The following is an 11,718-nucleotide window of genomic DNA, read 5'->3' as shown; positions in this document are numbered from 1 at the left end:
CACTGGCTCTGCTGGAGTCCCCCAGTCAAGGGACATATAGGAAAACAATCAATGAACAATGCTTTTCATCTCTTTCCCTTCCTGCCTGTCTGCCCTCCCCCACTCAAAAAATAAAAAAAGAGAGAAAGACAAAGAAAGAACACTAAAGGCTGCAAGATAGAAGCAGTTAATTACCTACAGAGGAGCCTCCATAAGAATGACATCTGACTTCTCAACAGAAACACTTCAGGCCAGAAGAGATTGGCAAGAAATAGTCAAAGTGATTCAAATCAAGAATCTATAACCAAGACTACTTTATCCAGCAAGGCTATCATTTAAAATTGAAGGAGAAATAAAAAGCTTCCCAGACAAAAAAAAAAAGGCTCAAGGAATTCATTACAACCAAACCAGTACTGCAAGAAATGTTAAGGGGCCTGCTATAAAAAGAGCAAAGGAAAAAATAAATAGAGAGAAAGAGGATTGTAGGTTTAAAGAATAAAATGGCAATAAATAAGTACATATCAATAATGACCTTAAATGAATTCATTCAGGGAGCTGCAGCCACCAGGAGAGACTCTATCAAAGGAACCATGAGCAGAATCAGCGAGGTCGTGCAGCGGGCGCGCGCCGCCTTCGACTCGGGCAAGACCTGCCCCCTGCAGTTCCGGCTGCAGCTTCTGGAGGCGCTGCGGCGCATGATCAAGGAGCGCGAGAAGGACATCGCGGCCGCGCTGGCGGAGGACCTGCACAGGAACGAATGGACCGCGTTCAACGATGAGATTGTGTATTGCCTGGAAGAACTTGAGTTTGCCATTAAGAAGCTCCCCGAGTGGATTCTGGATGAGCCCGTGGAGGGGACTGCCCAAACCAAGCAGGACGAGTGCTACATCCACTCGGAGCCCCTGGGCGTGGTCCTCATCATTGGCACCTGGAACTATCCCTTCGACCTCACCGTGCAGCCCATGGTGGGCGCCATTGCTGCAGGGAATGCAGTGGTCATCAAGCCCTCGGAGGTGAGCGAGAACATGGCAAAACTGCTGGCCACCATCATCCCTCAGTACCTGGATAAGGATCTGTACCCGGTGGTCACTGGGGGCGTCCCCGAGACCACAGAGCTGCTAAAGCAGAGATTTGACCACATCCTGTATACCGGGAGCACCGGTGTGGGGAAGATTGTCATGACAGCCGCAGCCAAGCACCTGACCCCTGTCACCCTGGAGCTGGGTGGAAAGAGCCCTTGCTATGTGGACAAAGACTGTGACCTGGACACTGCCTGCAGACGTATTGCCTGGGGGAAGTACATGAACAGCGGCCAGACCTGCGTGGCCCCCGACTACATCCTCTGTGACCCCTCCATCCAGAACCAAGTCGTGGAGAAGCTCAAAAAGGCTGTGAAGGAATTTTACGGGGAAGACGTCCAGAAGTCTCGTGACTATGGAAGAATAGCTAACAGCCGGCACTTCCAGAGGGTGATGGGCCTGATTGAGGGCCAGAAGGTGGCCTACGGGGGCACCGGGGACGCAGCCACCCGATACATAGCGCCCACCATCCTCACGGACGTGGACCCCGAGTCCCCAGTGATGCAGGAGGAGATTTTTGGGCCCGTGATGCCCATTGTGTGTGTGCGCAGCCTGGACGAGGCCATCCGGTTCATCAACCACCGTGAGAAGCCCCTGGCTCTCTACGTGTTCTCCAATAACGACAAGGTGATCAAGAAGATGATTGCAGAGACCTCGAGTGGTGGGGTGACAGCCAATGACGTCATCATCCATCTCTCTGTGCACACTCTGCCCTTTGGGGGTGTGGGGAACAGCGGCATAGGAAGCTACCACGGCAAGCAAAGCTTCATCACCTTCTCCCACCGCCGCTCCTGCCTGGTGAGGTCTCTGCAGAGGGACGACCCTTTCAAAGGCCGATACCCCCCCAGCCTGCCTAAGATGACCCGTCACTAAGCTGCCATGCCTGGCCTCCTGGCTCAGCGTCTTCGTGCTCCAGCCCCGCGGAGAAGTGCTCCCGGAAGCCCTCTTGTTACTCTGTGAATGGGTGCATGCCCCCATGACCATTCAGGTCTGGGCCTCCCCTCCCCATACCCCTGCCCCTTTGCTGGACATGTAAGACCAATAAAGTGTTCCAGATGGGCAAAAAAACAAACAAACAAAAAAAATAATAATGACCTTAAATGTAAATGGATTAAATGCTCCAATCAAAAGACATGGGGTAGCTGAATGAATAAGAAAATAAGACCTGCATATATGCTTTCTACAAGAGATCCACCTCAGAAAAAAGGTACACAAGTGAAGGATGGAAAAACATATGCAAATGGAAATGTATAAAAAAGCTGGGTAGCAATACTTATATCTGACAAAATAACCTTTTATTTATTTATTTATTTATTTTTTAAAATAAATTTTTATTAATGGTAATGGGATGACATTAATAAATCAGGGTACATATATTCAAAGAAAATATGTCTAGGTTATTTTGTCATTAAATTATGTTGAATACCCCTCGCCCAAAGTCAGATTGTCCTCTGCCACCCTCTATCTAGTTCTCTGTGCCCCTCCCCCTCCCCCTAACTCTCTCCCTCCCTCCCTCCCATGTCCTCCCTCCCCCCACCCCTGGTAACCACCACACTCTTGTCCATGTCTCTTAGTCTCGTTTTTATGTTCCACCAATGTATGGAATCATGTAGTTCTTGTTTTTTTCTGATTTACTTATTTCACTCCGTATAATGTTATCAAGATCCCACCATTTTGCTGTAAATAATCTGATGTCATCATTTCTTATGGCTGAGTAGTATTCCATAGTGTATATGTGCCACATCTTCTTTATCCAGTCTTCTATTGAAGGGCTTTTTGGTTGTTTCCACGTCCTGGCCACTGTGAACAGTGCTGCAATGAACATGGGGCTACATGTGTCTTTACGTATTAATGTTTCTGAGGTTTTGGGGTATATACCCAGTAGAGGGATTGCTGGGTCATAAGGTAGTTCTATTTGCAGTTTTTTGAGGAACCACCATACTTTCCTCCATAATGGTTGTACTACTTTACAGTCCCACCAACAGTGGATGAGAGTTCCCTTTTCTCCGCAGCCTCTCCAACATTTGCTATTACCCGTCTTGTTGATAATAGCTAATCTAACAGGTGTGAAGTGGTATCTCATTGTAGTTTTGATTTGCATTTCTCTAATAACTAATGAAGCTGAGCATCTTTTCATATATCTGTTGGCCATTTGTATCTCTTCCTGGGAGAAGTGTCTGTTCATGTCCTCTTCCCATTTTTTTATTGGATTGTTTGTTTGTTTGTTGTTGAGTTTTATGAGTTCTTTGTAAATTTTGGATATTAGGCCTTTATCTGAGCTGTTGTTTGAGAATATCATTTCCCATTTAGTTGGCTGTCTGTTTATTTTGATATCAGTTTCTCTTGCTGAGCAAAAACTTTTTATTCTGATGTAGTCCCATTCATTTATCTTTGCCTTCACTTCTCTTGCCATTGGAGTCAAGTTCATAAAATATTCTTTAAAACCCAGGTCCATGATTTTAGTACCTATGTCTTCTTCTATGTACTTTATTGTTTCAGGTCTTATATTTAGGTCTTTGATCCATTTTGAATTAATTTTAGTACACGGGGACAGGCTGTAGTCGAGTTTCATTCTTTTGCATGTGGCTTTCCAGTTTTCCCAACACCATTTGTTGAAGAGGCTTTCTTTTCTCCATTTTGCGTTGTTGGCCCCCTTATCAAAGATTATTTGACCATATATATGTGGTTTTATTTCTGGGCTTTCTATTCTGTTCCATTGGTCTGAGTGTCTATTTCTCTGCCAATATCATGCTGTTTTGATTATTGTGGCCCTATAATATAGTTTAAAGTCAGGTATTGTAATGCCCCCAGCTTCATTCTTTTTCCTTAGGATTGTTTTGGCTATTCGGGGTTTTTTATAGTTCCATATAAATCTGATGATTTTTTGTTCCATTTCTTTAAAAAATCTCATAGGAATTTTGATGGGAATTGCATTAAATTTATATATTGCTTTGGGTAATATGGCCATTTTAATTATATTCTTCCTATCCAAGAACAAGGAATATTTTTCCATCTCATTGTGTCTTTTTCTATTTCTCTTAATAATGCCTTGTAGTTTTCGTTATATAGGTCCTTTACATTCTTTGTTATGTTTATTCCTAGGTATTTTATTTTTTTGTTGCAATCGTGAAGGGGATTATTTTTTTGAGTTCGTTTTCTAATATTTCATTGTTGGCATATAGAAAGGCTATGGACTTTTGTATGTTAATTTTGTATCCTGCGACCTTACTGTATTGGTTTATTGTTTCTAATAATCTTTTTGTGGAGTCCTTCGGGTTTTTGATGTATAGGATCATATCATCAGCAAAAAGTGATACCTTTACTTCTTCTTTTCTGATATGGATGCCTTTTATTTCTTTGTCTTGTCTGATTGCTCTGGCCAGAACTTCTAGCACCACGTTAAATAAGAGTGGAGAGAGTGGACAACCCTGTCTTGTTCCTGATTTAAGGTAGAAAGTTCTCAGTTTTATGCCGTTTAATATGATGTTGGCTGATGGTTTATCATATATGGCCTTTATCATGTTGAGATATTTTCCTTCTATACCCATTTTGTTGAGAGTCTTAAACATAAAATTGTGTTGTATTTTATCAAAAGCCTTTTCTGCATCTATTGATAAAATCATGTGGTTTTTGTTCTTTGTTTTGTTGATCTGGTGTATTACGTTAACCGTTTTACGTATGTTGAACCATCCTTGAGATTCTGGGATGAATCCCACTTGATCATGATGTATTATTTTTTTAATATGTTGTTGTATTCGGTTTGCCAGTATTTTGTTTATTATTTTAGCATCTGTATTCATTAGAGATATTGGTCTGTAGTTTTCTTTCTTTGTGCCATCCTTGCCAGGTTTTGGTATGAGGGTTATGTTGGCCTCATAAAATGTGTTTGGAAGTATTGCTTCTTCTTCAATTTTTTGGAAGACTTTGAATAGAATAGGAACCAAGTCTTCTTTGAATGTTTGATAGAATTCACTAGTATAACCGTCTGGGCCTGGACTTTTATTTTTGGGGAGGTTTTTAATAGTTTTTTCTATTTCCTCCCTGCTGATTGGTCTGTTTAGGCTTTCTGCTTCTTCATGAGTCAGTCTAGGAAGGTTGTATTGTTCTAGGAATTTATCCATTTCTTCTAGATTGTTGTATTTGGTGGCATATAATTTTTCATAGTATTATACAATAATTCTTTGTATATCTATGATGTCTGTGGTGATCTCTCCTCTTTCATTTTGGATTTTATTTATTTGAGTCCTGTGCCTTTTTTCCTTGGTGAGTCTTGCCAAGGGTTTGTCAATTTTGTTGATCTTTTCAAAGAACCAGCTCCTTGTTTTATTGATTTTTTCTATAGTTTTTCTGTTCTCTATTTCATTTATTTCTGCTCTGATTTTTATTATCTCCTTTCTTCGGCTGGTTTTGGGTTGTCTTTGTTCTTCTTTTTCTAGTTCCTTAAGGTGTGAAGTTAAGTGGTTTACTTCGGCTCTCTCTTGTTTGTTCATATAGGCCTGAAGTGATATGAACTTTCCTCTTATTACTGCTTTTACTGCAACCCAGAGATTCTGATATGTCGTATTTTCATTTTCATTTGTCTGTATATATCTTTTGATCTCTGCGCTTATTTCTTCTTTGACCCATTCATTTTTTAGAAGTATGTTGTTTAGTTTCCACATTTTTGTGGGTTTTTCCCCCTCTTTTTTACAGTTGAATTCTAGTTTCAAGGCTTTATGATCAGAAAATATGCTTGGTACAATTTCAATTTTTCTAAATTTGCTGATATTGTCTTTGTGGCCCAACATATGGTCAATTCTTGAGAATGTTCCATGTACACTAGAGAAAAATGTATACTCTGTCGCTTTGGGATGAAGTGTCCTGTAGATGTCTATCATATCCAGGTGTTCTAGTATTTTGTTTAAGGCCACTATGTCTTTGTTGATTCTCTGTTTGGATGACCGATCTAGAGCCGTCAGCGGTGTATTGAGGTCTCCAAGTATGATTGTATTTTTGTTAGTTTTTATTTTAAGGTCAATAAGTAGCTGTCTTATATATTTTGGTGCTCCTTGGTTTGGTGCATATATATTAAGGATTGTTATGTCTTCTTGATTCAACTTCCCCTTAATCATTATGAAATGACCATTTTTGTCTCTGAGTACTTTTTCTGTCTTGTAGTCAGCATTATTAGATATGAGTATTGCTACACCTGCTTTTTTTTGGGTGTTGTTTGCTTGGAGTATTGTTTTCCAGCCTTTCACTTTGAATTTGTTTTTATCCTTGTTGCTTAGATGTGTTTCTTGTAGGCAGCATATAGTTGGATTTTCTTTTTTAATCCATTCTGCTACTCTGTGTCTTTTTATTGGTAAGTTTAATCCACTTACATTTAGTGTAATTATTGACACTTGTGGGTTCCCTACTGCCATTTTATAAATTGCTTTCTGTTAGTTTTGTATCTTGTTTGATTCTTCTCTTTTGTTTTTCTATCATTTGTTTTTGTTTGTTTGTGTTCCATACTTCTTTCCTCTGTTGCTACCTTTTTTAAGTCAAGTGTTTTTGTGGTGGTTTTTTCAAGGGTGATTACCATTAAGTAATGAAAAGGGTACCTACCATATTCATTGTAGTACCCTAACTTATGAGTATTTCTGCACTTCATCGTCCTTTGCTACTGTTCATCTCCATCCTCTCCCCCCTTTTTTTCCTTTGTTGTCACAGTTTAAGTTTGGTTTTATTGTGTTCTTGGTGGAGCTGTTACTTGTGGTGTTGTTTTCTTTTGTTCTTTGAATCTGGTTGGAAAACCCCCTTTAGTATTTCCTGGAGTGGGGGTTTTCTGCTGATAAATTCTCTCATCTTTTCTGTATTTGTGAATGTTTTTATATCTCCTTCGTACTTGAAGGATAGCTTTGATGGGTATAGTATTCTTGGCTGAAAGTTCCTCTCTTTCAGGGCTTTAAATATTGGGGTCCACTCTCTTCTAGCTTGTAGAGTTTCTGCTGAGAAATCTGATGATAATCTAATAGGCCTTCCTTTATATGTTGTACTCTTCTTTTCCCTGGTTGCCTTGAGAATTTTTCCTTTGTCATTGGTTTGTGTCATCTTTATTATGATGTGCCTTGGAGTGGGTTTGTTGGGGTTAAGAAAACTCGGTGTTCTGTTTGCTTCTTGAATTTGAGGCTTTAGTTCTTTCCACAGGCTTGGGAAGTTCTCATCTATTATTTGTTTGAGTATATTCTCCATTCCATTTTCTTTCTCTTCTCCCTCTGATATACCTATTATTCTTATGTTATTTTTTCTGATGGAGTCAGACAATTCCTGTAGGGCTTTCTCGTTTTTTATTATTTTTTAGTCTCTTTCTTCTTCTCTCTGTTGTGCCTCAAATTGTTTGTCTTCTATTTCACTAGTCCTATCTTCTATCTGGGCTGTTCTGTTAGCTAAGCTTGTTACCTTGTTTTTCAGCTCGTGAATTGAGTTTTTCATTTCTGTTTGATTTGTTTTTATAGTTTCAATTTCCTTGGTAATATATTCTTTGTGTTCATTGAGTTGTTTTCTGATCTCCCTATATTGCCTTTCTGTGTTTTCTTGTATATCTCTGAGTATTTTTAAGATTTCTATTTTAAATTCTCTGTCATTTAGCTCCAAGGCTTCCAATATGTTAAGTCTTTTCTCCATAGATTTTTCCACATCTATTTGTGTTACCTCTCTTTCTTTTGTATCCATAATATTCGATTTCCTCTTTCTTATTGGCATCTGAGGGTGGTCTTGTTGATAGCACTAATTAGAATTAATAAAGAGTAAAAAGTAAAAAAAAAAAAAAAAAAAGGTAAAACACCCCACAAAAAATAACAGTAATAATTTATTATTTCCCCCTTTTTTCTTTCTTCTCTTTCCCTCCTCTCCCCTCCTCAGGGAAATATCATGATGACCTGTGAATTATATTATGCTAATTGGAACAAAAACTGCCTATAATGGAGGGCCTGATTTGGGGTGAAGAGTTCAAGGGGCAAAAAAAGGGAGTAGGGACCTACTAAATGCAAAAAAAAAAAAAAAGGAAGAAAATCTTAGACAAGCATAAGATGATTTGCTTGTAAGTGATGGTCGACTAAGAGATATAAAGAGAGGGATAAGAGGGAACCAGAAAAAAGGAGAAAAAAAAAAGAATAATAAAGAAGAAAAAAATAAAAATAATAAGTAAAAATCTGTTGTATTAAGTGGAGCGAAGACTAAATACAATGGAGACCTTGGGTTGGGAGGAATGCTAGTGAGTTAAAAAGCAACGTAAAAAGTACCCAAAATGCCACAAAAATAAACAAACAAACAAAAGAAAAACAAAAGCGAAAAAGAAAAATAAAACCAAAAAAAACCCTTGAGTCCCAAATTAACTAATTTGTTTGTGATTGAGGATTAAATGGCAGGAAAAGTAAAACGAGAAAAGAAAAAACAAATAGAAGGGAAAAAAATAAGAAAAAGAGAAAAACGAAGGAAGAAAAAAAAAAGGAAGAGAAAAAAACAAAAGAAAGCAAAACAAAAAAAAAAACAAAAGAGGAGAGAGTGAGAGTTAAGTGTTTTGGAGTATAACCTTAAAGGAGGATGAGGATGAAGAAAAGAAATAAAATGTAACACTCATGGATAGTGTAGTTCAAGAAAAGGGAAGCATAAGATGGGCAGAGAATAAAAGGACCGAGGTGGAGGAAATAGAAATAATAATAATAAAGGCAATAAGATAGAAGAAACAAACAACAACAACAACAAAATTAGTGGAACAAGTTGTAAAGTCTGTGGATTTTTCTTGATTTTGAGAGGTTAACTTCTTCCTTTTTCTTTTCTATCCCTCTTCCTGGTCGGTGACTCTGTACCCGAGGCTCTGCCCCTGTGTCACACTTAGGTAGGGATTTGCAGTTGATGGGATTCTATGGCAATGTCATATAATTGGCTTTAGTCTTGCTGGTAGTCAAGGATTGTTGGCGTTTGCAGGGTCCAACGATGAGAGAGTTTGCTTTCCTGGAGTCTCTCTCCTAGTCCCCCCTTCCTGAATTAGCAGCCTGGCGATCCAGCTATAAGGCTGCTACTGCTTCTGCCTGGGGAGTAAGAGGCTCAAAGAGCTAGGAAATCCCCACTCTATCCCCACTCAGTGCAAGGTTTTGGGAAAGGCTCTGGCAGTCAGAACCTCCAGTGTAATCAGGCGGGGGTGGGAGTCAATTGTTGTCAAGGTGACTGTTCAGCACCTAGCATTCAGTTGGACCACTCAACCCAGGCTTTCCACACTTTATAGCCTGTTTTTGCTGGGAAGAAGAGGCACTAGTCTCTGCTTGTGACTAGTGTAGTATAGATCTTATTATCTGCCAAGTCCCTCTTGTTAGCGTTTATCCCTGAATATGGAGGCTCTATCAATCAGAAGTTGCCCCCGCCCCTTTAGCGAGAGGCACTAAAAAATATCATGCCTCTTGTCTTGGATCGCTGAACTGAGAGAGATCTTATCAATTAGAGCCCCGTGGGTGCGCAGATTTCATGGGTTAAGCTAATTTCAGTGATTGGGTTGCAGCTGTGCTCCCGAAGGTATTTCAGGCTGCCTGCGCGCCCCTCCCCCAACGCTTGATTGTTAGCTTGAATGGCTGGGTGAGGTGCCCCGCCCACGGAGAGAATCTCCCAAGTAGGGAAGACCGCCCTGGCGCCTCTCCCTCTGCCGCTGGAGGCTGGGGCGCACCAGGTGCAGTATAATGGGGCACCCTGGGTGTGCGGGCCAGTAGAGCGCTCTGGGCGCGTGGGATGCCCAGGGCATGCGCGCGAATGGGGTGCTCTGGGCACCGGTGGCTGGGGACTCTCACTCGCAGTGCGCGGGCTGCTGGGAATGTTAGTGGTGCTCGCTCTGCAACCGGACCGGGCGCGCACCGGCGGCTGCTCGCCACAGGCGCACTCCCTCCATGGCTTGAATGAACATCCCTGCGGTAGTTAGCTTCCTCCACACCCTCGTCTGTCAGATTCAAGTGATAACAGTCCTTTCGCTTTCAGTTTGTGTGGAACTCCGGAATGCTCCGAGGATAAATTTTTCTGTTTCTAGTTGATAAATTTGTTGTGCTTTGGGGGAGATCTGTCGGATGCGCTGCTCATGGCGCCATTTCCGTGACGTCACTCTCGCCGACAAAATAACCTTTTAAAAAAAGACAATAGGAAGGAACAAAGAAGGTCACTACATAATGATAAAAGGAGCAATTCAACAGGAGGATATAACCATTGTAAATATGTACCCAATATAGGAGCACCTAAATAAATAAAGCTGATTTTGATGGACATAAAGGGTGAGTTCAACAGCAATACCATAACTGTAGGGCAGCGGTTCTCAACCTGTGGGTCGCGACCCCAGCGGGGGTCAAACGACCAAAACACAGGGGTCGCCTAAAGCCATCAGAAAATACATATTTATTATACAATACATTTTTAAATAAAATATGTATTTTCGATGGCTTTAGGCGACCCCTGTGTTTTGGTCGTTCAACCCCCGCCGGGGTCGCGACCCACAGGTTGAGACCCACAGGTTGAGAACCACTGCTGTAGGGGATATTAATACCTTACTAACATCAATCGATAGATCCTCCAGACAGAAAAGTAACAAAGAAACAGCGGCCTTTAATGACACGCTAGATCAACTGGATTTAATTGATATCTTCAGAATATGTCACACCAAAGCAGCAAAATATACAGTCTTTTCAAGTGCACATGGTACATTTTCTAGGATTGACCACATGTTAGGAAACAAAGCTGGACTCAATAAATTTAAGACTGAAATCATATCAAGCATCTTCTTTGATCACAATGGCATGAAACTAGAAATCAACTACAATAGAAAAACTGAAAAACATTCAAACACTTGGAGACTAAATAGCATGTTATTAAACAACAAATGGGTTGACAATGAGATCAAGAAAGAAATAAAAAAAATTCCTTGAAACAAATGAAAATGAAAATACAGCAACTCAAACTCTCTGAGACACAGCAAAAGCAGTCCTGAGAGGAAAGTTCATAGCATTACAGCCATACTTAAAGAAGCAGAAAAAGCTCAAATAAACAACTTAATCCTGCACCTAGAAGAATTAGAAAAAGAATAAAGCCCAGAGGAAGTAGAAGGAAGAAACTAATAAAGATCAGAGTGCAAATAAATGACATAGAGGCTAAAAGAAAAAATTCAAAATATCAGTGAAACCAAAAGCTGATTCTTTGAAAAGGTAAACAAAATTGACAAACCTTTAACCAGACTCATCAAGAAAAGAGAGGCCCACCTGACCAGGTGGTGGCACAGTGGATAGAGTATTGAACTGGGATGCAGAGGACCCAGGTTCAAGACCCTGTGGTCACTGGCTTGAGTGTGGGCTCATCAGCTTGAGCACAGGCTCACCAGCATAAGTGTGGAGTCGCCAGCTTGAGCATGGAATCATAGACATGACCCCATGGTCTCTGGCTTGAGCCCAAAGGTTGCAGGCTTGAAGCCCAAGGTCATTGGCTTGAGCCCAAGGTTGCTGGCTTGAGCAAGGGGTCACTCAGTCTGCTGTAGCCCTCTGGTCAAGGCACATATGAGAAAGCAATCAATGAACAACTAAAGTGCCTTAACAAAGAACTGATGCTTCTCATCTCTCTCCTTTCCTGTCTGTCCCTATCTTCCCCCTCTCTGTCTTTCTGTTTCTCTCACAAA

General features: G+C 40.7%; 1 protein-coding gene across 1 annotated transcript; it reads left to right on the top strand.

Annotated features, from left to right (window-relative positions):
- Positions 1–523: 523 nt before the first annotated feature.
- Positions 524–2,108, top strand: LOC136308811 (aldehyde dehydrogenase, dimeric NADP-preferring-like). The gene has a single exon (XM_066236550.1). The coding sequence runs from the start codon at positions 570–572 to the stop codon at positions 1,929–1,931; it is 1,362 nt and encodes a 453-aa protein (XP_066092647.1). The 5' UTR covers positions 524–569; the 3' UTR covers positions 1,932–2,108.
- The last annotated feature ends 9,610 nt before the right edge of the window (positions 2,109–11,718 follow it).

This window comes from Saccopteryx bilineata, chromosome 6 (assembly GCF_036850765.1).
Source record: "Saccopteryx bilineata isolate mSacBil1 chromosome 6, mSacBil1_pri_phased_curated, whole genome shotgun sequence".
In the NCBI taxonomy this organism is placed as follows: Eukaryota; Metazoa; Chordata; class Mammalia; order Chiroptera; family Emballonuridae; genus Saccopteryx; species Saccopteryx bilineata.
The sequence above is the reverse complement of the archived record's forward strand: the minus strand, read 5'-3'. Positions and strand labels throughout refer to the sequence as shown.